At 35.0% G+C, this 27,314-nt stretch overlaps 1 protein-coding gene across 3 annotated transcripts in view; it reads right to left on the bottom strand.

The window, feature by feature from the left end:
* LOC145688202 (putative imidazolonepropionase) overlaps positions 1–27,314 on the bottom strand; it is a 135,258-nt gene that overhangs the window by 62,628 nt on the left and 45,316 nt on the right. For all 3 annotated transcript variants that reach the window (XM_081762084.1, XM_081762085.1, XM_081762083.1), the window contains exons 3-4: positions 12,565–12,700; positions 7,939–8,080 (exon numbers count right to left, since the gene is read on the bottom strand). In XM_081762084.1, the coding sequence (XP_081618210.1) occupies positions 7,939–8,080; positions 12,565–12,700 (278 nt within the window). The remainder of the gene's footprint in view (positions 1–7,938; positions 8,081–12,564; positions 12,701–27,314) is intronic.

The following is a 27,314-nucleotide window of genomic DNA, read 5'->3' as shown; positions in this document are numbered from 1 at the left end:
TTGGAATGTAGAAATAGAATTAAATGAATTTCATATATGTAAATTTTCTTTAAAAGAACAGACCATTTTAACACTTTAAAGTACTTTTTTTAACTGTAATGAAGACGAATATACATAACGAGTCAAACGCGCAGCAAGAAAGCTTTCTTTGGGAGTCCAAGCTTTGGGGAGTTCCGAGCTTTGGGAGGGTCCAATACTACAAGACACTACTACGTCTATCAAGTATTGAACGGGTATTATTCTCCACCTGAAAACACGATAAGTACTGTAATTGTAAAATATTTCCACTTATATTTCTAGAAAAAATGGAGCGCGGTGACTCAGTGGTAGAGCGTTCACCTCCGGTGCTTGGGGTCCTGGGTTTGATCCCAGCTCGCGCCGTGTGGACTTTGTGGTGGACAAACACCGTTCTCGTGGGTTTTCTCGGGGTTCTCCCGTTTCCTCCCACTTTCATCATTTCACTCATCATCACCGTCTGCTTTAGCCTAACTGGCATAATCGTGGGACGTAAAACTTTCAGATTTCATTTCATTTTTTCTAGAAAACTTATAGAACTAGAATGCTTTTATAAAAGAAAGAGTATAAATGAAGCGTAAGTTCAAATTTTCATGCTACATCAAGGCTTACTCGAGCTCCTTCGTGACTAAGTGGTTAGCGTACGCGCCTTTGGTGTTGGAGACCCGGGTTCGATTCCCGGCGGGAGCTCATGTGGTTCGGATTCCACGTTAATCAGTAGGTCCCGTTTCATGTAGCCTGGTTGCTGAAAGGGACGTTAAACTCAAAATAAACTTAATCAATGATTTCTTTATTAAACAATTATAGTTTTATTGAGAAAGTGTACAAATGTATGTTGATTTAGGAAGTATTCGGAGGAGTCCGGACCCGGTGGATCCCCCATGGTGCGCCCCTGTAACTAGTGGATACAATTAGCAAAAGGTGAAATTATTATCTATCAGCAGAAAGTTGCAGGATGGAAATCAGATAAAAATTATGGGAGCTGTGGTCAAGTATTTAAAACGTATCGTAGTGTATTCAATGACTTTTGAATGATGGAATTGATGACGTCACTGCCCGAATTCCCCAAGCGTGCCATGGTGGCATCGAATTTGAAATGCCTACATGTCCTTCATTCATAATATGCAAACAGAAAAACTTAACACGCTAACTTCAGGTTTAGGTCTTGGCTGCCGGACTATATCTACGGGACAAACTTATTCAGAATATGTAGTGTTCAAAGCTGTAGGATGTGAATATTAGGCCCCGCAGGGCCGGAAAGACTATTAGGTTTGGTTGTGTGAAAAGTTCCGGAACGGCTAAACACCTCGATTAGAATAAGTTTTTCTGAAAACTTGAAACATACAAAAGGTGCAGGATATCAATAGAACTATCGGAAGCCCCTGTCTTTCAAAATGTGTGCGGCCCTCTGTGGGCCCCACGGGCCCCATCTGTGATTTTTCAAATTAGAGCCCCCATGTTTTATTCCAAATTCGGTGTCTACGGAACAAAGTAAATCAGAACATGTACTGCTCAAAGCTTAAAGTGTAAATACTTGGCCCTACAGGGCCGGAAAAACTATTACAGTGAGTAGTTTAAAAAGTTCCGGAAGAGCTAAATACCCCGATTAGAATGTGTTTTTCTGAAAACTTGAAAGATACAAAAGTTACAGGACATCGACAGACCTATTGGAAGCTCGTGCCTATCAAAATATGTGCGGCCCAGTTGGGCTCCACGGGACCCAACTATGATTTTTCAAATGAGAGCTCCTATTTTTTATTCCAAATTCGATATCTACAGAACAAACTAAATCAGAATATGTACTGCTCAAAGCTGTAGGATGTGTGTACCAGGCCTTACATTGCCGGAAAGACTATTAGTGTGAGTAGTGTGAAAAGTTTCAGAAGGGCTAAATATTTCGGTTAGTATGCGTTTTTCTGAAAACTTCTAAGATACAAAAGTTGCAGGAAAATCAACAGGATTCTTGGACTGGTAGGATAATGAAAATGTTTAGACCCTATGGTCACCAGGGAACCGAACAGTTATTTTGCAAGTAGGTGCCCCTGTACCAACAAGCTGGATGTGTGTTATGGATCATAAATATGTTCTGCAAAATTAATGTATTAAAACAACATTAATGTAATTGTGGTGTATGATTGGTAAAGAGAATAGAGTGCAGACAGGCACAGATTAAGAATAAAGGTTTAGAAGAATTCAAGTGTGTATTTACGTAATTATTGGTGTCTTCATGTCTGAATAGTTTCTTCAATTGCATTCTATTAGGCACAATGAATTTAGCCGAAAGAGAAAGAGTTACTATTCTGATGATGAGACGTTATGGTGATAGAGTAAGGTCATATCATAGAATGATGATAGTGTAAGGCCATAGAATGGGCACCTATGTCTCCTGGTCTACCTTTGCTTGACGTTTTGTACTGGGGATATCTGAAAAGCAAAGCGTATGAACATAAATCTGATAATATTGAACAACTGAAGGAAAGAATAGTAAATATTTCGAGCTAAATTACATCAGATATGTTAGCTGCAGTTATGGATGAGTGTTATTTACGTCTGGGTCGTTGTCAGGTCGCAGAAGGACATCAATTCGAACACTTAGTTAAATAGCACGTTTTCTCAAATGTAAACACAACATTTGCAACAGAGAGGGTTTGAAGTCGAAAAATACTAAGGGAGTGACGAACCTTGGGGTCCCTGTCTCTGTAGTGGCATCTTGTACAGTACATAACAGACTGCACGTAGACACAGCCAAAAGGATATGAGGTGCATTTTACAGGAACAATGTTGTTAATCCCCTTAGAATTTCTCCCGCTTAGGCTTGCATAGCAACTCATTCTGCAGTTGTTATTTAATAGATGTAACAGGATTTTGCTACGTCGAATTAATTTCTGACAACCCCAGTAGCCAATGTTCTATAATCACCTTGTACTGTGGAGCCCTACATTATAAGTACATACTGTACTATAATATTTCCCTAGCATCGGAATCTACTATGATTATTAGCACTTAATAAGGCAAACTTGGGATTTGTAGGGCCCCTATATACTGTTAAAAATGTGTACACGTTGTTATGAACTCGCACGTCAGTAAAGTTTCGCACAAGTGTTGGGATTACATGTTTTCATATACAAAAGGAACACACAACGCACTTCCGAGCTTCAATATTGTTTGGATCTGAAATTCTCTGTTTGGAAATGTAGTGAAATCAATAGGACCAGTGGCGGCCGGTGGATTGTGGTTTCGGGTGTTGCAGTACGACCGATAATAGACAGAAGATATAAAGTGGACTCATTGACTAATCTGCATAATTTTAGATGCAAATGGTATGTGCAAATGGTAACTAACTCTATGATCTATGGAACCCGGAGGTTCAACGCCGCGTTCACAAAAGCTCTCCACTGACTTCTATCCTTAGCTAACTGCATCCAGTTTCTACTTTGTATTCCTATCTTTGCGAGATCTATCTTAATATTGTCCTCCCATCTGCGCCTAGGTCTTCCTAATGGTCGTTTCCGATTGGTCTTCCAGTCAAGACTTTCAAAGCGTTTCTACTTTCTTATATGTATGTGACATATGAAATTAAATAAAATTCCGTTTTTAAAAAATAAAAAATATGCAGAACATTTTATCTTATTAATCAACTTGGGACATTCAATTCCTAGAAAGTGTCAATTCTTTTTGATGTGGAAAACACTTTTCGTCTTTTGCTGATGCCATAGGTACAGTTAATATTAATTTCAGAAGCTTTGTAGATTCACTAAATATTTTTTCTAGATTATTGCGAACGATTCATTCTAGCAAACTCAGTCCCTGACAGTGATCCGAATTCATCTTCAGCGTTGACTGAAGAGAGTTCGTAGCAGAGATTAGTGTTATATTAATAGAAAAAAATGTACATTGAACACACTTTATTCACAGTTTACCTAGGGAAATTTAAAATAAATTGAGGAAATGTATCTAGTGCAAACAACATTACTGCCATAATTTATCCTGTAAATTCAAACTGGATTTTTTTTCGAACGCCCTCTTGAATTGCCTTTTGCTTGTTTTGTTTAAGCCTTAATTGCAAGTTTTTCCTCAGTTGAAAGCTGGGAATTTTTTTTATTTTGTAAGTTATTTACAGAATTAAAGCACACAATAAAATTAAATCTAATAACTAAAAACCAAAACAGCTCATACAAAAGACGTACTCATATATGAATTCCGAATGTCACATATTCATACATCAACACACACACACGTGCGTAAAAGAAAAAAAAAACGTCTTGGTTGTTACGCAATGCACGATGAACACAATATACTTCCACATGAGGTGAAACAATGCTTATCAATGTGATACGTTCTGGAAAGGAAACCTTGAAACCCTCCACATGTAGAATCAGCATGTAACAGAAGTCAAAAATCAAAGAACATCAAAACAAACAGCACTGCCAGTTCTACACCAAGAAATGTTAACTGGGAGGGGTCCAAAGTATTTGAGGGAGGTCCAATACGTCTACGTAACACCGAACCTGTCTTATACTGCACCCGAAAAGACGATAAGTAATTCTTAATTACTGTCACCTATATTTTTAGAAAAAAATGATAGAACGATTATTTTTATAAGAAAAGAAAGAGTACATGATAAGGCGTAAAATAAAATATTTAGCCTACATCAATCATTTCTCTGTTAAACAAGTATAGTTCGTTAGGAAAGTCTACAAATGTTGGTCAAGTTTCGAAATTTTTGGGAGGTCCGGACCCGATGGACCCCTCTCGTGGCTACGCCTCTGAACATTTCTAACAACTCCCAAATTCAACGTGCCGTTCCCCATCATACAGTTTTATATGGAAATTATCATGAGTATAAAATATACTTATTTTATAAAAGAAATATGTATATACTGTGCCGCTGCTTCGTCTATTATTCAAGGTTGCCGTATTCTTTCCTCTTTCTCCCAGTATTCCTGAAATGGTGGCTGTATTTTTTTTAGCCAAATTACTGGAAATGCCCAGAAAGCTATGGTTGCTTTGCATTTTACAGGCAAGTTTCAGAAGATTTTTAAGAGTGGTGTCCTATACCAACTACGTAGTATCTACTTTCATGACCTACGAATTTACTTGTAGTACGTTTCGCAGGATCCCATTTAGCAAATTCAGAATCCTGGGACATTTCATCATTAACCCACTTTTGAGTACTTTGGAACCCATCGTCCAAAACCCAATGGAACTGAACACGACAGTATGTTCACATATTTTCGTGCAGAACAAGTGAAAACTGTAGGCTGTAGGGCCTAAGACTAGCTTTGAGCACTACAAATTCTGATTTAGTTTGTTCCGCAGATATCGAATTTGGAATTAAAAATGGGGACTCTCATTTGAAAAATCACAGATGGGCCCCGTGTGACCCACACAGGGCCGCACACATTTTGAAAGGCGCGGGCACCCGATAGTTCTATTGATATCCTGCAACTTTGGTATCTTTTAAATTTTCAGAAAAACGCATTCTAACCAAGATATTTTGCCGTTCCGGAACATTTCACACTACTCACACTAATAATTTTTCCCGCCCTGTAGGGCCTAATATTCACATCCTACAGCTTTAAGCGGTACATATTCTGATTTAGTTTGTCCCGTAGATACCGAATTTGGAATAAAAAATGGGGCTCTAATTTGAAAAGTCAAAGATTGCCCCATGGGGCCCAAACAGGGCCGCACACATTTTGAAAGGCACGGGCACTCGATAGTTCTATTGATATCCTGATAAAAATGCATTCTAACCAAGATATTTTGCCATTCCGGGACATTCCACACTACTCAGACTAATAGTTTTTCCGGCTCTGTAGGGCATAATATTCACATCCTATAGCTTTAAGTGGTACATATTCTGATTTAGATTGCCCCGTAGATACCGAATTTGGAATAAAAAATGGGGGCGTAAATTTGAAAAGTCAAAGATGGGCTCCATGGTGCCCAAACATGGCAGCATACATTTTGAAAGGCATGGGTTTCCGATAATTCTATTGATATCCTGCAACTTTTGACAAGCACTGTATATATCACATGTATATAAATTACCCTTTGATTTTGGCTCCATGGAAGATAACCAGATAAGGCATATCGTGGGGACAGTTGACAGCGAGAAAATGAACAAAATGCTTAAAAGATTGTTAATCATTCATTGATGGTGAGATTGTTGATGTATTTGTAGTTATTATATTGCACTTCTGTCTTTTTTAGTCGTTCTAGTTTTGATAAACAGATCATGTATAAAATTTAGGATATAAAATGACAGTATTTTGTTTCCTGTATAGTAGCTATGTTTTGATCGTACATCGCTCAGAGATTGAAATTACGATATGCATACATTAATATTATTGTTTAATTTCCATCCTGGTCTGTTATAGAAATGTGAGGACAATTAGTAAGACCTAAGGGAATTCTTTTACTTAGTACCTAGAAGGCAGTCTAGGCTTTATAAACTGAAATGTACCGTTATGAATGAAAATTTGTGCCCCTCTCAAACACTGGTGCCGGAAGAAAATTTTCTAGGGGGGCATCTCCATGGTTGCTATATTACGTCTGATATTTCTGGTACTTAATATACGTGGTTTGCTATATTACGTATACATTTTCGTGAACCAAGGAGAGACTCGGGCCCCACCGTGCTTCCCTTCGGGCGCCGATGCCTTCAAATAATCTCATCGATGAAATCTGACCCTAAAATCCGCATGGGAATATCCCTGAGAATGTTGAAGTGTGGATACTAGTGTTTCAGAAAAGTATTTTTATTTCGTTCACGGTTTTTTGTGTAAAAGAACGCGGACTTTTTCTCGCTGTACCTCAAAAGTACGTGTTTCTTTTCTCATTTCTTTGTTTTCATATAAATATACTTAACAATACGTATTAAGCTCACGCATTACATACTCGTTCATATTTCCCTTTAAGATGTATGTCTCTGTTTCTTTATAATTACGGACTTTGATTATCTCACTTAAAATAAAGTTAACCAGACAGAACTATGAATATAAACCGCACGCATAAATTGTTTCTTCTTGTCCAAGATCTTCCTTCTACTTTCAAGCTCTAATCAAGGACCAAATATGCGTAATGCTTGACAGATCGAGCGGAGGCATCGACCCAGGAAGCAGTGGACGATCATTTCCATCCAGTGACATTGCTTGCCAAAGTCAGTCGCGCGTTGAACTATTTGAAAGTGGCTCCATGCAGGGTCTGTTATAAAGGGACCACAACTGGATCCATAAACGTTGGCTAATCAAAGATCCGTTAATGTGTATTAAACCAGAGCGGGCATGGAGTCCGATAGTACTACACAACATTATGGCCGGTGCCAGATCGATGTGGTGATTTACAATGCAGTTGTAGTTCAGACTGTTCCCTCTTTACCACAAGACACAAATGCGGCCGCTGCAAACAGAAGCAGGATTTATAAGTGAAGATGATATCCTGTCATTGGCTCCGTGCGCAAGGGTCACGACAAATTGCAGCAACGAAAGTATGTGTTGTCTTGTCAATGAGAGAAGCCGCAGCAGCGGACGTCGCGCAAATATGCGCAAACCAACCAGTGCCAGACATAGTCGAACTGTTGGTACGGGCATTTGTCGCTGCGCTAAAACCTCGAATTCGTACACCAGTTTTCAGGATATGGCTGTCCGATCGTTCTGGTATAGCGACTCGCAAGGAATTACACGTGTATGTTCTCTCAGTGCGGTTGGTGTTTCTAGGGAGCGTGGCCGAATATGTGATGTATAGAGCTGCTGGACCGCTATTTTACTGTTCTTCAACTCTCTATACATTCTGCAAATGAATGGTAAATCCGGTCACCCTTTTTTAATGTTGTATGTTTAATGCCCTGCTGTATATTTAATTTGAGGATATAATAATTTGGTAAAAGTAAAAATAAATAAATGAAGGTAGTGAGCTTACTTTGGTACTGCATGTGCTCCACAGAAGGTAATAGAAATTTCAATAGGCAACTCTCTTCTAGCTTTTTCCAATACTCGCAACAACTTCAGCTCAGCATCCATTTCCAGCCCATAGCCAGATTTACATTCAACGAGGGTTGTGCCTAATAATATGAATTGTTATTATTACTATTTTATTTACTTTTTGTGGAATCTTGCTATTGTAGAGAAGAATATATATGTATACTATATAATTACCTAACTACTGGATACGAATACATTTATTTAATGTAATGTTATAAAATTAATAGTGCAATAACATAAAATATATAATCTATTTCGACAATGTGTATGTGCTTTTGCAACAGGGGCGGCTTTAGGATTTTAATTTTGGGTAGACCCCCTCCATCGCTTATGGATACATAATGAATTTGTTTGCATACATATCCCAGATAGCACAGAAAAAATTTTAAAAATGTTTAAAAATTTGCAAAGGCAAACTAAAAAATTTGCAAAAAACTTGCCTTTTCAAATGAGAAAATTTGCCGAAAGTTCAATGCAAATAACGAAGTTGACGCTGGCTGAGTTTGCAGCAAAATTGTCTCAGAAAATGAAAACATCTGCCAATACAAACGAAATGTTTGCGACTGCACAGCAAGAAAGTTTGCCAGGACTTTGCTGCAAATATTTTGTGCAAATTTTCTTTGACAAAATTTCCGAAAATGAGCTGATAAATTTGATGAAAATATTAAAAGGTTTGCAGCAACATTGCAGAAAGTGTTTTCACGATCGCAAGATCATGTTTGCTGCAAATTTATAAAGTGAAACCTAACTTTAAGAAACATCAAATTTTTTATAATGTGGATTCGTCTTTTCTTAGTAGCAAGCATTAAACATCTTTAGCTACTTGCCAAAGATAAGAAACTTACGAACGATAAACGCACAGACAAAGGATATCGCAATTTATCTACTTACTCAACGATCATATCCCTGTACTTACTCTCACACACATTCACAAAATAACGTCTGGCTGCCTGGGTCAATAAAAACATGTGATAAGAAACCAGTGAGTTTATTCTGGAGTCCTCTGATGTATTGGCTTTTCTCGATTTTCACTTCCGGTTTGTTTTGTCACAGTTGATGTAGCGAAGTGAATTCTGGGTACGATGCGCGCGCACTCGGATATATTATCACATATTTGCTTTCAGCAAATTTTCAAAACAAGTTTTTTAAAGAAGTGCAAACTGTTTGCGACGGCAAACTTTCAACGCTATATTTTCAAAAAAGATGCAAGTTAATTGCAGTAGTGAATTTATTTTTACAAATCTGTGAAAATTTGCAGATCATATTGAAAGCTTGTAATAAATATTAAGAAACTTTGCCTTCGCAAACTTTCAGATTGTTCGCTCCACTAAACGAAGCAAAAATTTGCCGCAAGTATTCGTGCTATCTGGGTATGGATACATATGGATAGATAATGAATTTATGTGCATTTGATTGATTAATGGCAGTAAAAAAATACTTTTACGGTAGTGCTTGATGCTATTTGTTAAATAATTAAATATCATTAAAATAAATAGTGGAAAATCTCATTACTCTTTGTTGTATCTTTCAGCATTTATATATTTTTTTAAAATTTTGGTGCCTACCCGGCCTACCTGCTAAAGCCGCCACTGTTTCGCAATAATCTCGTGAGAAGATTAATTGAAGACAACATGGCACATACGAAGAAATAGAGTCTAAACACTGGACAGAAACATACTATGACGTCGAATAGAGAGGATGACAACCATATTAAAAACTGCGAAGAAGTACTAAATAAGGTTCATCACATCTACAGAGTGTCCCAAAAGTAGGTATACAGACCTGCATTGATCGAGTATGGCATTTTAAGTTATTAAGATAATGAATTTATTTGCTTTGGTTTGTTCCAAGCTTAAGGTATAAATGAAAATAAATTCAGAACAGATAAGGAAGAAACTAAGTCAATACCTGTGGGATAACAATAAGTAAATGATATAAAATGCCATGAGGCGATCAGTACGGGACTGTATGCCTACTTTTGGGCCACCCTGAACATCAAATTATATTTAAGTGATGAACCTGAAGTGAAAGAAGGTAGAACTATAGAAGGAACAAACATATTATTGGTGCTACAAGGAGAGGTTGCACAAGCTATTAAGAACATAAAACTAAGAAAGTAGTCAGAAATGATTTACATTATTGACTGAAGAAGCAGGTGGAGAGCTGAAAATGTCCTTGAGCAGCTTTACATTTACTAACATCTACGAAGAGAAGGAATTTATAAGAAGTTAAATGTCATTATAACATTGCTACATAAAATAGGATAGAAAAGATCTAAACAATTAGAGAAGTATAAGGCCTTTCCTAACAATTTATGAACTATTTCTGGAAGTAGTTCTTCGTCAATTAGAAGAACAATATTAGTGTCGACCAACAACAAGAACCAAAAGAGACTGAATTAAGGTTTGCATACAATGGAGCATTGATGTTGGGGAAAACGGGGTGCAGCTTAGCGGCTAACCAACAAGCTCAAAACATTCAGGAAGAACACTTAATCATTGTAAATATATTTTTGGAACTGATTTCCATTTGTTATTCCCATAACCAGTCACTGTGATAATAAGTTAAATAACCACTCATACATTAATACATTTGAAAACCTAATGTTAAAATTATAGAAGTCAATCATGGTAGTTCTAATGTAACAGGATTTAATTATTCTCAGATTCATATCAGTAATAATGTCTGAGGGGTAAAGTATCCGTGCTATAATCAAGAATCAACTACCCGCGAAAAGAATTACTCCCTTAACCACACAATGATGAAATCTAAAGTAATGAGATATAAATACACGGAAGATGTTTCCTAAAATAGATGATATGAGGAGCGTTTTTTCAAAACTCGATACAGCACAAAACGTCATTTTTTTTTTTTTTACAGAAGTTGCGGTTTTGTTATTATTGTATATACATAACCTCAATCGATTTCTGATAAAACGCTCATCATTCAGTATTCTATAAACATGGAACATTTCGAGATTTGCCAATTCTGATTTGACAGTTCGATTGGTCGCATAAGAAGCATACCTATCCCATACAATACATATATATATACAGATCCGTTTCTCAAAATTTACTCTATCGAAGTTTGAAAGAAACGCTTCTCATATAGAAGCAATGGCCCGTACTATCACCAAGAAAGAAGGAAGTCAATAGTACGGATTTTGGTGATGTATCTAATATTTTCCTGCATGATTCCCAGACTTCGACTTCGCTTTTTTTTTAAGCGATGGATTACTTTTTATATACTCTAATTGTAGAAGTCAATTTTTTGATCATAAAATGATCCAGTTCAGAAATCACATTTTCTTTTCCTAGGAAATCACTACAACGATGCAAAGACTTCAGTTGAGGAAAAAGAAGATTGGAGAATGTAGCGGATTAGGCAGAAGTTAGTAGGTCTAACACAAGAAGTTAGCAAGTTTCACTGACTGCCGAGCAGAATGGTCTGCTACCCTGCCTGCCAGGATTTAAATACCTTTTTCGTCATTCCAGCGCACTTCTCTTTTATAATACCTTGTAACTTAAAGAGGAGATCATGATATTTCCCAGTGATAGTTGGTCTTTTTTAAACATTAGTAGGGCATTTCAATATTTATACAAAAATTAGAGCGTCTTCTGAATTTTTCACATTACATTTTCATTGAAATAAATATTCTAAAGGGGAAGGAGATCAAATATTTCCTATAATCCTATTCTCTCCATGCGAAGAACGAGTATTTCAGCTTGTATGGAACTTAACATTTCGTTTTTTCAGTTCCAAACCAGCAACAGATAGTTTAGGATAGAATGTAGGTATCATATAAGAACAAGAATTTTAGGAATGATACCAAAAAATGGATCAAAAGATTGTGATCTTGGCCAATAGTTAGTTTTTGAATCAGGGGCCACAAATTTTTTGAACGGCCCCTAAATCGAATTTTCGTGTTTTATTTATTTATTTTTACGGAAGAAGCACATCATACTGAGTTAAGTGGTAGGTTGAGTCTGGCTACACTTTATGTAGTTCTCCTGGTATAAGTCCTACAAGAAAAAAATTGTCTGAAATACATTGGATCTTTTGATCCGAAAAGAAAATGCTAATATGTAAGGAGCCGAAGTTCACAAATCAGTAAGCAATTCTTAGGAAAAGTAACCTGTTCTGAAATTTTATTCGCAATATTGGTATCTCTGTTTTCCCAAAGTGAGCGTAGTTGAGATGATCTTAGAGCACTATCAACATATGGGTCTCAAAGTAAATTTGCTTTACTTTTTAAATACTCAACCTTACTCAATACATCTGGCCCACCAGGACTACGTTGGCGAGGACACAAATTTATCTACAATGTGTCGTCTTTCGTTGTGACAATATAAAAATGTAAGAATCCTGCACAACTTTAGAGGCACACAATATTTTCTAATCTTAATGAAATTTAAATAAATGAGAAGCGCTTCATTTTAAGGATCGAAACTCCTCCTTGAGGAAATCAAAAAAGATTGTTTTTAGTTTTGCATCCAAGATTAATGTGTATAGTTTGCATCATTATTAGCTTATTACGTGACGTAAAATTTTAATTTTCACTTGCCTGAACGTAACATTGCACTTAATCGCTTCACTAGACTCGAATAGAGCTCTTCCTCACTGCTTTTCTTGGTTTCATCCACTGTGTAGTAAATACCTCCACCCTTTTCGTGGATTTCCATGTATGTTGCTCCTGCTAGCTAGAAAAAAAACGAACAATTGTTAGTAGTACTTTAATAAGCCAAATAATGAAAATAAGAGTATTGAATCCCAAAAGTGTTTTCAGCGACAAGGAGCTTGTGCTTCGTGATAAAGGTATTATGTTAGACCCTTGTGTGGATCCCTTATGCTAGACTCCATAAGTCTTCAGTTTACTCATAATTTTGTAGCTATGGAGGCCCAATGGAAGTTTGAAGTACAAGTTCACAAATCACCTGTACAAGTGAAATACGCATAGTTATAAATATAAAAAAAGTCGTCCTTATATTAAATTTTTACTTTTTCTGTTCAAGACTGACCTTTCATTCCTACTTAAATGGCGTCTATTACGTTTTTGTCTTGTCCAACGTTTTAGAAATTCAATACTCGTGAACTCAAAGCCTGTACAACGTAATATTTCATGCACTGATAAACAGATCAAAGTCTACCACGATGTCAAGCTCGATCCCGATCTGATCAGTTCGATGTATGTTTTTTGTTTTGTTTTGGAACACATAACGAAAAATGTTAATGCCTATAACTCAGGAAACAAAAGCCTGCACAAAATAATATTTTACACGTTTATAAAGCATGTCAAGGAATAAATCCAATTTGATTTAAATCGGATGAGTTCTTGTGTGGTTTTGCTTTCGAAAATATAACGCAAAATTTGACTGGCCATAACTTGGGAAACATAAGACTGCACAGCATATATCATTCACTTTTATCATAGGTGAATTTTTACCAAGCTACCAATCTTGATCACGATTGGATAAGTTTGGTGTATGAATTTCTGTTTTCGAAAATATGGTGCAAAATTCTACCGTTCAGTACTCTAGAACCATAAGTTTTCACAACGCAGTATTTCATACGCTTATATAGCATGTTAACGTCTACCATCATGGCAAATTTCATCCCGAATGGATCATTTACAAATATGTAAGCTTTTGTTTTTGAAAATATGACGCAAAATTTAATCGCCCATAACTCAGGAGCCATAAGCTTGCACAACATAATAATTCATACGTCTTTTATGATAGGTGAAGATCTACCACCTGCCAGGTTTGGTCCCGATCGGATGAACTTGGTGTATTGGTTTTCCAAAAAAATGATGCAAAGTTCAATCGCCGATAACTTGAAAACTCGCCACCACAACATAATATTTCATATGCTCATATACGTAGCTGGTTAAGGTCTATCATCATGATAAATTTGATCGCAAATCAAATCAACGAAACATATATATAAAGTTGTTTTTGAAAATGTGACGCAAAATTTGACATCCCTTAAGTCGCGAATCATGACCCTCCACAGCATAATATTTAACACGCTTTCATAATAGGTCAAATTCTACCACTGTGGCGAGCTTGATCCCGATGATTTTAGTATATGGGTTTTAGCTTTTGAATATGTAACACAAACTCGACCACCCATAACCCGGAAACCGTAAACCTGTACAACAAAATATTTCATATGCTTGTGTAGTAGGTCGAAGTCTATTACCATACTAACTTTGATTTCGATCCCATGAGTTTGTCTGAACTCTTAAGGTATATAGTGTTCTTGATTTTTTGATTGATTGAAGAAAAAAACAAATGGAGGAAAATGTATATTCTTTCTCAAGAAATGATAATTTCTACGTCTAATTGGGGTTCTTCCGAAAACTAGAAGCCTTCTCCGCCACATTGAGAAATGGGCTCTTTTGTGATATGCGACTTCAGATGTCCATTAGAGAAAAGACTTTGGAACGTTACTTTGAAAATGGGTTGAAATGCATGTATATTCACGACTGCAGCAATTGCTGTTGGGTTCAAAACCGATTTCCTTGGACGGTGTCAAGTTCGTTAGTGGCTCTTCTGGGTTAGTGTATTCTAGGGTTCTGACGTTGTTTTCCGTTCACACGAATTTTAAACAGTTCCTTGTGGATATGTTAAACAGTCTACTTTGGTACACCAACAAATCAGGCAATTTTATTTACATTGTGGCAATAGGCACGCCCAAACACAACGACTCCCTTTTCTATTTTTGTTACATCTTTGCTTCGACACATCTTCACGAGCTGTTTTCATACTAGGCACTCCTACTCATTCTAGTGAACTACAGTGGAAGTGTCAGCGGTGATGGGTCACTTAGTTACGTGTTACCATAGAGAACGGATTATTGTTAGTTTTAGATAGGTATGCCTACGAGACAAGAATTGAAGCTGTCTCGTCTCAAAAAGATATCGTGAAAGTGACGTCCCGTCTCGAAAGTGTATATGTTTCCATTGAAAGGACACTGTGTCATCTCTCACATAGTCACGACAATTCTGTCTTGACTCGTTTTGTGAGGAATCCTAGTTTTGGAAAATATTTGAAGCCCCTTCTCTCTTTAGGACGTGCATTTCAATGAAAGTGTAATTATAAAAATCCATAAATACTCTGTTTTTGGCATACATTTTGAACACCTCTACCCCCTTGGAATACATCCAACCATCAATGGTAGAACCTTAAAGCAAGAACCATGTTCCAAGATTCATTTCAATTGTGTAAGCCATTTTCCGTGACGCTATCACAAATAGCAGACAACGTCTAATTCAATGTAGCGAAAACATAAGCACTTCAGACCAGAGAATACACACTTATTTATTAAAAATTAAATTATAGCGTAACACTGGTCAGAAGCGTTTATTATTCCTCTAGTGAGTTCCAGAGTCATGATGGATAGAGTTGCAAGCGAAAACATATAGAAATTGCATCTCTTACAGCCCTTTCTTATTTGGCAGCGAACTGCCGCGCGCGGCGACGGCGGCGAATTGCCGCGCAGGGTAGAAAGACATTGCAAGCAATGGAGCTTTTCATATATGCACGGCGGTCGCCGCCTCTCCCTGCTAGAAAGCGGCGCGTCAGATTGTCGCGTATAGCGAAGCGAGACATTGCAAGCAATGGAGCTCTTTACATACAGGCGGCGATCTGCCGCTTCGGTGTTGGAGGAGGGAGCAAGTGTTGCCAGGAAAGAGTAGAGAGTTGGTTGCAATAATATTGATGTGTATGTGTGTGTGCTACGTATATATATATATATATATATATATATATATATATGTGTGTGTAGTATGTGTATGTGGTTATGTTCTAGCTTAAAACACCTGGAGTGCTTTTAACCAAATTTGTTACGTACAATATATGGGAAAAGATAATATGTAAAAATAATCGAAAACGACCGATACTACCGAAATGTCGAATCCACAGGTCGTTGACTAAAAAGAGTCCAAATCAATACAAATTATTATTTTTTATTTAGTAGAAGATTGGGATATATGTGCGGGCAGCGCTGGGCAAATGAGCTTGTAATTCTATAAATTTCTTTTGCTCCAAAATTGAAATATATACTGTCAAATATTTCAACAATATTGCATATTTTATAGTCTTTTGCATTATATTTATGTACTATTTTGCTATATATATATATATATATTGTTACATAAAAAATCGTAATCCGGATTTTAGTAATAATACTGTACCTTAGCAATGTACCTTAGCATCACTTTGATTATGTGATATTTGATAAATATACCGTATTTTATATATTTTATAACTTTTAACACTTCTATGGGTGTAATTCCTTGAATAGTCCCTTGAATTAAAGGACTAGAGCAGTGCTTTAAAGAGACTCGAGTCAATAATCGGAACACTTAAAACAAACGAATACACCCGAAATACTATAACTATAATAATAATAATAATAATAATAATAATAATAATAATAATAATAATAATAATAATAATAATAATAATAGCTACAGACCAGCCTTGGGTTCAGTGGTTGACTGTTGACTTGGGATTCTGGGATAGATTTCAATCACCGATTGTTCTTTGACTTTATTCTGGTTTTCCCAGTCACAATAGTTGAATACCAGAATGGTATTTTAAATATCCGGACCTGGCCGCTATTTTGCTCAAGTCTATCAATTGTGGAAACAGTATAGAAAAATTTCCTTCAAGATACCACTTCTCTAAAAAAGGGCAAACTTTCTTTTGTTTTCTGTCTATCTTAACAAGACGAGTAGAAGACACTTTTTGCGTCTCTCCATTGCAACCACCACAACACGACAAGAGTCACAAGGTTTTGTTTCTTCAGTTGCACAGCAACCCTGCTCGCATATTTTTCATTCGCGGCAAAACGCCGCGTAATATAAAAGGGTACACTTCTCACGCGGCGACGGGAAATCGCTGCCTCAATGTGAAAGAAGCGTTACTCTTAAAACCAGAATTTTGGAAAATGTTTGATCAGATGTTTGCTTATATGTAATGAAGAGTTTGTATACGAACCCCTGTATACCCGATACACGACCATATTCCCAATTGTTTCATGGACACCGGAGCGACATGAAAACAGAACATAGCCTGTTATTATTATTTGTATGTAGCTTATTATCATTGAATAAAATAATATTTTTATTGTTAAAGATAGTATAATACCTTTTATATAGTAGAAAAGACACCCCAGAGCAAACTTCATTACACGAACTTATCAATGGACCAACAAAAAATCTGGAAATGTTAAAATTATTGAAAATCAATCTAAACAAAAATAAATTATTTATTTACGCAATAATTAATTTGCTTTCCACTTGCTTTGCTTTTGCAGTGAATTGTATATCGATTGTGTAATCGATTTTTATTCTGTGTAAATATACGGGGGCGCTGTTTGAATTATCGAACTCCTTGTTTACGAATCCTGAATCCGCCAGCGTTTGTCTCCAAGGTTACTAACAACTTTTAGCATCAAATTTTCTTATGGGATGAGTTAATTATCATACCGTAACAAACAGTGATTGGTACCTGTTGTGGAGCGGAAGTTTTACCATCGCACTACGTTCTAGTTATTGGAGGGATTGGTATGGAGTTATTATGGTGACGAGCTCATAATATGTGAACTGTTAATTAAGATAATACCCAGTTATCATACATCCGATCACTTCTACTCTACATATCAACACTTTTCAATTAGTAAGCCTAATTACACTCTTTATTGTTAGTGATATCAATTATTATATGTTTTTTAATTTATATGTTTCCCCCTTAGACATGATTCATGTAGGCATGAATGTAGGCATGAATGTAGGCTTGAACTATACTATGCTATGTATAGAGACGAAACTTTTTCGTTAATGTGATATGTGCGAAAAGTTTTAAAAAATTCGTATGTGTTTCAGGAAACCTCACACTTTTCGTTTCAGAGCCAGAAATCGCGTTTAAATTATCGCGAATTTTCGCGAAATTTGGCATTACTTGCCATAAATGTTAATGAAAAGTGAAATTGTTGTTAATTATTGCTAATAATAACTAAAAAGCGCATTTTCAATATTATTTAACTTAAAAAACGTCGCATTTACAAAAAAGCTCTGCGAGTTATTTGATCCAGAAACTGTTTCACTTCATAAAGATGTAGACATCAACAAAACTAAACTGTTGTTTAAATCCTTGACTGTGTTTTGTGGTGAAAATATTAATGTCTGTTGGTTGCTAATCGTGAATTTAAAAGTAACGTTATTGAATTTCTCAACAGTGAGGATAAGGAAGTTGGTATTATATCATTGTTAAACAGTTTAAAAGTTAACCATAGGCTTTCGCTGTCAGCTCGTTAGGTTCAATATAGTTGCCAGTCTCTAGTGTTGATGCCGAGAGATTCTTTCTCAAGTATATTATGATTGTGACTGACAGCAGAACAAACTTAAAGAAGAATTGGTAATGTCTTGTTGCATGTTTTCCTTTACTTAAGGACGAGGTTAGAGAAAGTGTTTAAATTTTTGCAATAATTTCTATAATTCAGTGAATACATTAGTTAGAATGTGCACCTAATCAAGGTATAGCTTCATTTTTTGTATTAGATATACACCTTACTACCAAAAATATACTGTTTACAAGTTCCATATTTTAAAAAAAAAATCTTGTGCTATATTTTTATAAAAATAAATGCGACATAAGCGCGAAAATTGTGATAACTAATGCTTCAAATTATCAAAATTGTTGCGAAAAACTTTTATCTCTAGAGGCTGTAAGAGGTAATTATTTTTGTTGTACCTTGTTTGAGCTTCGAAGTAGAAGGAGCGGAGTTTGTTAACTTGTATAGAAAGACTGCAGCAATTGAAAAATGAGAGGCGGAGAATGGTTTTACAACGTTTTATTTCGACCAAAAACTTGTAGGAACCAAAAACAAAAGGATAGAGGAGGGATTAGGTAAGAACGAGAAACGAATGATAATTTGTTTCTCATTGCTTGAAGAAGGTCCTTCTTGGGTAACGGAGCTCTTTTAATTGGTCTGTCCCCTGTCAACCAGCTTATTTTATGACCCTGCTACCTGAGGTTAAGGAATATCGACCATTCTTTACCTGAGGTTGGGTTTATTGCAGGGGCAGACAAAAAAATCTTTATCTTTAACAAAATTTCTTTAACATATTTTTGCATAAATTAGTTTAATTTTTGAAAATTACTTTAATGAATTAATTATTCATGAAACGTAATTAATTGGTAATGAAAGAATTATAAAGATTTTTTCGTGTTTAACGTTTATTTTAGAGGTATATTGTGATATGTGTAGTATAGTACATACATATAAGGTATTGTGGGAGGAAACTAACGCAACTCTAAGAAAAGTATCTTATGCATTCACATGGTGTTTTCAGTGGTTTATACGGGATTTTAGCATAGAGTATCATCTTTCCATTGATTTTTGAGTATAATCGTGTACGAAATTCAGTTGAATCACAAATTACGTATCTATACGAGTACTTTTTCTTAATGGATGTATGTAAGCATGTTCTTTTTGATATGTGGACAGGAATATAGGTACCGTGTTGCATGCATATCATGTTCCTTATGCAAGTAAGTGTTTTAACCTCACCTTGAATGTAATGTTGGGTTGCATAACCTCTTGTTATGGTATAAAGTTAGGTTGCATAGCTTCCTCTTTTCGTTTGTATTGTAGGGTTGTATATTGTGACACTCTATGCGTGTAAGTATTTTAACCACATCTTGAGTGTAATGTTGGGTTGCATAAACTCACATTTTTGTTTTTAACACTGGCTTATATATTGTGACTCTTTACGTATGTAAGTGTTTTAATCCAGCCTTGTTTGCATTGTTCTGATATATATTGTGACTTTTACGTATGTAAGTGTTTGTTAATCATGTCCTATTTGTATTTTAAGCACGTATGATATCAATGTAGTATAATTCTTTTGCTCATTTACATCTTTTTAACTAAAGATTTTCTCATTGTTCGTGTACCCTTCTAATAAAGTATTGATACGACCACGTACTTATATAGAGGATTCATCCTGTAGAAGACTACGACATTATTAATTTTGACATGGTTTAAAACTTATGTTGATATATTGTAGGAACAAAGTATTATAAATAACTATACGTATAAACGTGAATAAACGTATATGTATATACGTATATACATATAAATAACGTTATATGAAACACATATTCTTCTTTATCTTATATAGAATACATATACTTCTTAATATGATACCAATATTTGTATATAGGTATATGAATAAAACATAATATTGTAAATTGTGACAATTTTATTGAGTTGTTGTTTGTTTAAATACGTTATTTAAATTATTTACTTTTGCATTTATATAATATACAATATTTTATTTTCAATAACTGTATATATATTTCTATAATTATCATATTTGAAATATTTTAAATAAGATATTTAGTATATTTACAATATTGTTTAAATAACTTATTTACGTATTTACATTATATATACGTAAGAGAAAGGCCAACTGACGGGTGTTGTGAAAAATTTATGAACATACCTGAGGATATTATGAATATGTTAGACTCAATGTTACCTTTTACACATTTTAATATTTACATATTTACTTCTACAAATATGCTTCAATACCAATCATTCAACGCACTTAATACAATGGTAACCGTATGACAATGTCGTATAGACAGTGATACTGTCGTGATTCAATCGTCGTCTTTCATTTACAACTTTTTGATGTATTTTAGTTTCAGGCCTGAACAGAATAAGAAACTCTGGCTTTCGTACAATCCTCCCTGCGTTGTTTAACTGTTTTTGTCAACTTTATCCCGAACGAGTTGATAAAAATGATTAAAATTAATTTCTCTTCGCGTACGATGATTTAAAGTTATTCCTCTAATTTTAAATACATAATCTACTTTCCGCGTTTCAATGTCTTTTAAATGAAAACAATTTTCTGGAGTATCCACAATTGCAGATTGCGATAAATCCGTTCTCTGTCCCCATTTTCCATGTAGCGAATTGAGGAATATTTTGGAAATATACCTCAGACCAGGGTTAGATTGAATGTTATTTTCCGTTAACTGAATACCTTCATAGACAGAACAGTCTGCAAAATATTTCTCTTTGTCTTTCTTAGTGTTACACCAAATAGAAAATCCTGAAGACCAGATAGTTTCAGGAGAGATATAACCTAAGATTATATGAGCAATTTAGCACGTGAAAAGTTTGTGAAACTTCTGTCTGAAGGAACAACCAATTGTTTAACTACAGATGACTATACCGTGGTAATGGGAGATTCTATAAACTTTCCAGGTCCTGTCACTAGTTCTATATCAGAACGTAACATGTATGGTTCTGGAACGGATGAAAATTTTCGTATTGTTAATAGTACAAGCAAACGTTATACTTATTTTGGACTTACAGGAAAGGAAGTTGCAATTGAACGTATGCGTATCAATGAAATTGATGATCCTGAAAAATATATTTAGTTGTTATTTGAATTTGTAAAGGAGCATGTGTTAAATAATGCCGACGACCGTATGTATGTTGGAATAACAATAGAAAGTTCTGCTTCAACGAGCAATAAGCCAATAATACTTTCGTGGCGTCAAAAGTCAGATTTAAGTTCGGCCATTCTATTTGGTAATATTGGAAATGTTATAAATAGTAATGAAAATTATATATATTTGGTGATAAAATAAATTTCAAAATTCATATTGTTGATTCACGTAAAGGCAAGGGACGCACCATGGGTTCAGCAAAATATAATGACTTTGTAACACACATGCAGCAATGTACTATTCCTATACAAAATGATGTATATTGTCTTCCCAAATGTATTATTCTTGAAATGGGTAGGGCTGATCATCGTTATAACTATATATATAAATTGAAACACAATCCTGGACATTTGTTAAATCAGGCAAAGGATTTCTTTGTCAATGCTAAAGTTGACATTAAAATCCAACATGGATGTACTATTGATGTAAAAAAGTTCCAAAGTAAACTTCTAACTCATTACCAAATTGTCGTCTACGAAAAGAATCGTTTACATCGAAACTACAATGTAATTTATTTCTGAATACATGCACCAAAGAAAATTTTCATTTTGTATACTGAAGGACACTATGAATAAATTACTAATATTACAGCGCTATTAAACAAGAAACGTTATTGTCAGTAGTGTTTGGAAGGTTATCATCATACAGAAAATCATAAGTGTAACTTCAAATGCACAATGTGTGAAAAGTATCACAATGTTTGTAATGATAATATTAAACTCGAGTGTATTCATTGCCATAGAATATTTTCTAGATGTGAATGCTTTGCCAATCATAAAACAGTAATTGTTTGCGGAAAGAGTTTAGGCGAAACAAAGAGAATCTGTGTCCAATGCGGTGATATGGTTGACGTGCAAGCACGTAAGTCTGAACAGGAATGTGATTAACGTTATTGTGAAACGTGTTATACGTATATGAACGATGTCCATATTCGTTTTGTTCAAACTGCTTCGGTACAGCATGTAGATACCTTTTTGTACATCATCTTTGATGTGCAAACGATGTTGCTTCCTAAAAATGAATAAAGGTAACAAGAAAATCATATAATTTCTTAAATTGTAATCATGACTGCTACAAGTGTAAAGACACGAAGCTTGATGATACATGCTTTCTATGCGCAGATAAAAATGGATTCCGTTCGTTTGATTTCCAGGACATTGATGGATTTGTTAATCATGTATTAATAACTCGATGAATGATTAAAAAATCATTGTAGCTTCATATAATTGCAGTAGTTATGATATACAGCTCTGTGCTAAAACTTCGATAATGAGCCATCATTTTACACCTGAAATAATAATGTCAGGGCAAAAATTCTTGAAATTCGTTTAGGACAAAAGATTTCCGTGACACGTATTTGTATATGGGAGTTGTCAAAACTCCCAAAGACATTAGAACCTTCTGCAAATTTACAAAAGCAAGATTTCCATACTTTCAATACATTATAGAATCAAAATTATGTAGGCATATTCCCGACGTTAAGTATTTTGAGCCTGACCCACGGAGCACCGAAGATCAATCCAACTTATCGCCTGGCGCAGAAAACGTGTTTCAAGTGGCAAGCAGTACAACGTGCAAAGGAAATGATGGAATATTGTCATAATTATGTCAAATTTTAGCAGAAGCTGTCATTAAATTTTCAAACTTAATTCTGGAGAAAACAAATGGTACCCAATGTTTTATCGTCGCGTTGCTAGTTTGGCCATACTGAAGTATGGTAATTTATATTTACCCAAATAAATTATTCCAATTGTTCCACCCTATGGGTTTGACCACCGTGATGGTCAAAGCCTAAAGGCAATGTACTGGTTGTGGTAATTAGAACGTACTAGGGATAATGGACTTCGTCATTTCCGGAATGGATTGGAAAAACGATTTGGGAGGTTTAAAGTCGATGGGTTTGAAAGTAAAACAAATACTCTTTACGAATTTCATGGGTGTTACTACCATGGTTGCGTAAATTGTTATCCTACACTGCGACACGTATCCTTGGACTGCACCTCTAACCAAGGTACATCGCTACAAGACCGGAATGAAAGAACCACGACGAAAATAGCATTTCTTTAAAAATTAAATATTAATGTCGTTGAGATGTGGGAATGCGAATGGGACCATCGAGTGAAAGACGACAAAAAATTACAAGAGTTTATATAATGATGTTGTCGATCACCTGGAACATAAGGATAGTTTTCATGGGCGTACCGAATGATTCAATGCATTATACGAATGTACCAGCAAAGGGTTCATGGTATTTTATAATGTAACATCGTTATAACGTTAAGTAATGGGACATAAACCACTGAGTATAGGTAAACCAAAAACATACAATGGGCCAAACTCCAGAAGTGGAAAGTATTCATGGGTTAGTCAAATGTACCATCTTGCCTCCAAAGACGAATTTTCCAATTCAACATTATACGTACAATGGTCGCCTTTTGTTCGAGTTATGCCGTACGTGCATGGAAGAAAGTATTGACAATTGCATGCATTGCGATTCCGAACGTATCATCACTGGTACGCACTGTACCCTGAACTTCATATAGCGTTAAAACTTAAATACAAAATACTGCAAATTATGGAAATGTGGGAACTCGAATTATCCGGATTGGAAGACAATCTGTTTAAGGGTTATGTGAATTCCTTTCTTCATTTAAAGCAGGAGTCTTCAGGATTTCCCGCTTGGTGTAAGACTAAAGAAGACAAATAGAAATATATTACAGACTATTCTGTCTATGAAGGTGTTCAGTTAACGGAAAATAACATTCAATCTAACCCTGGTCTGAGGTATATTTCTAAAATATTCCTCAATTCGCTACATGGAAAATGGGGACAGAAAACGGATTTATCGCAATCTGCAATTGTGAATACTCCAGAAAATTGTTTTCATTTAAAAGAAATTGAAACGCGGAAAGTAGATTATGTATTTAAAATTAGAGGAATAACTTTAAATCATGGTACGCGAAGAGAAATTAATTTTAATCATTTTTATCAACTCGTTCGAGATAAAGTTGACAAAAACAGTTAAACAACCCAGGAAGGATTGTAGAAAGTCAGGGTTTGCCATTGTGTCCAGGGCAGAAACAAAATATCAAAAAGATGTATATAAACGACGACGACTGAATCATGGCAGGATCACTGTCTATACGACATTGCCATATGGTTACCAAAGTATTAAGTGCGTTGAATGATTCGTATTGTTTGTATATGTGTATTAGTAAATATGTAAACAGTAAAATGTGTAAAAGGTAACATTGAGTCTAACATATTCATAATATCCTCAGGTATGTTCATAAATTTTTCACAACACCCGTCAGTTGGCCATTCTCTTACGTATATATAATGTAAATATGTAAATAAGTTATTTAAAGAATATTGTTATTTAGTAAATATCTTATTTAAAAATATTGCAAATATGATAACTGTATAAATGTATATACAATTATTGAAAATAAAATAATCGTAAACTATATAAATGTAAAAGTAAATTATTTAAATAATGTATTCAGACAAACAACAACGTATGTATAGTATCGTATGTGTATTCCATATATTATTTAAATCTTTTATTGTAAACTATATAAAAAGTAAGTAATTTAAAGAATGTATCTAAACAAACAACAACGTATAGCATGTGTATTCTATATAAGATAAAGAAGAATACGTGTGTTTTATATAAGGTTATTTATACGTATTTATAATACTTTATGTTCCTACAATAAATCAACATAAGTTGTAAACAACGTTAAAATCAATGACACCATAATGTCTTCTACAGAATGAATCCTCTTTATAAATACGTGGTCGTATCAATATTTTATTGGAAGGATACACGAACAATGAAAAAAGCTTTCGTTAAAAAGATATAAATAAGGAAATGAATTATACTACATTGATATCATACGTGCTTAAAATACAAATAGGACATGACTAACAAACACTTACGTACGTAAAGGTCACAATATATACCCGAACAATACGAACAAGGCATGGTTAAAACACTTACATACGTAAAGAGTCACAATATATAAGCCAGTATTAAAAACGAAAATGTAAGTTTATGCAACCGAATATTACACCAAAGAAGACATTATGCAACCCAACATTACACTCAAGGTAATGTTAAAATACTTACACGCATAGAGAGACACAATATACAACCCTACAGTACAAACAAAAATTGGAATCTATGCAACCTAACATTATACCATAACAAGAGGTTATGCAACCCAACATTACATTCAAGGTGAAGTTAAAACATTTACTTGCATAAGGAACATAATATGGATGCAACACGGTACATATATTCTATTCTACATATAAAAAAAGAACATGTTTACATACATCCATTGAGAAAAAGTACTCGTATAGATATGTAATTTGTGATTCAACTGAGTTTCGTACACGATTATACCCAAAAATCAATGGAAAGATGATGCTCTATGCTAAAATCCCGTATAAACCACTGAAAACACAATGTGAATTCATAAGATACTTTTCTTATAGTTGCGTCAGTTTCCTCCCACAATATCCGAAATATGTATGTACTATACTACACATATCACAATATACCTCTAAAATAAACGTTAAGCACGAAAAAAATTCTTTGTAACTCTTTCATTACCAATTACCCAAGAACGGTTTGGGTACAAAATCTCGTGGCCAGAACATCGCTGCGACAACTTCGCGGGACAAAATATAGCCTGCCCAAAACCCCGCCTGGCCAAAACCTCGCTGCCCAAAACCTCGTTGTAATGATCTCGCGACACAGAATCTCGCCTGGTCGAAATTAAGCGAGACGTAGTGTCGCCTGGGAAGAAATGTCGTCTGGATAAAAGCTATTCACGACGATTTCTTCAATGTGGAATGTTCTATATGTATATATTTATTTATGTATTTATTTATTTATATATTATAATATATATTTATTTATATACATATAAATATATACTATATGTATATATTTAGTGATAACACATAATTACATTAAAACAATGAAAAGAAAAATTCTAATGCATGCTTTGGAAATATACATATATAAAAATTAAATGAGTATGTTTGGTACATTATACCTCTTGAGCCATCTTACCTATATCAATCAAATTTTCAACATAGATGAGGTTCGAGCCTAGGATGTCTTTTTTAATTTCACTTTGTCGGCACAACAAAAGGGAGGGGGAGGGGGATATATATATATATATACTGAGCCGTAGCTAGACATTTCGGCGCCAGGGGAGAAGTAGAATTCGGCGCTCCTACTCCCACCACACCAAGCTCTTCCTTCCTTTTTTTCTTTTTATAAGAAAAGCAGCAAATATTGTTATAGTACACTGAATTTTTATTAAGCTGCAGGCGAGATTTTGGCCCACGAGGTTTTGGCAACGCGATGTTTTTCGTGGCGAGATTTTGGGCGGCGATGTTTCGGCCGCGAGATTTTGTCCGTATCCCACCCAAAAAGAACCTTCTTGAAGCAATAAGAAACATATTATCATTCGTTTCTCGTTCTTACCTAATCCCTCCTCTATCATTTTATTTTTGGTTCCTACAAGTATCTGGGTGCAATAAAACGGTGTAAAACCATTCTCCGCCTCTCGTTTTTCAATTCCTGGTGTCTTTCTATACAAGTTATCAAACTCCGTTCCTTCTACCTCGAAGCTCAAATAAGCTACATCAGAAATAATTACCTCTTACAGCCGTATATTCTCCTATATCCTAAGAACCAAAAGCTGCTTATAATTTATGCAAATTTGAACATAAATGAATACAAATTAATACAATTGAT

Source organism: Thermobia domestica, chromosome 6 (genome assembly GCF_964235325.1).
Source record: "Thermobia domestica chromosome 6, izTheDome1.hap1.1, whole genome shotgun sequence".
NCBI classification, from domain to species: Eukaryota; Metazoa; Arthropoda; class Insecta; order Zygentoma; family Lepismatidae; genus Thermobia; species Thermobia domestica.
The sequence above is the reverse complement of the archived record's forward strand: the minus strand, read 5'-3'. Positions and strand labels throughout refer to the sequence as shown.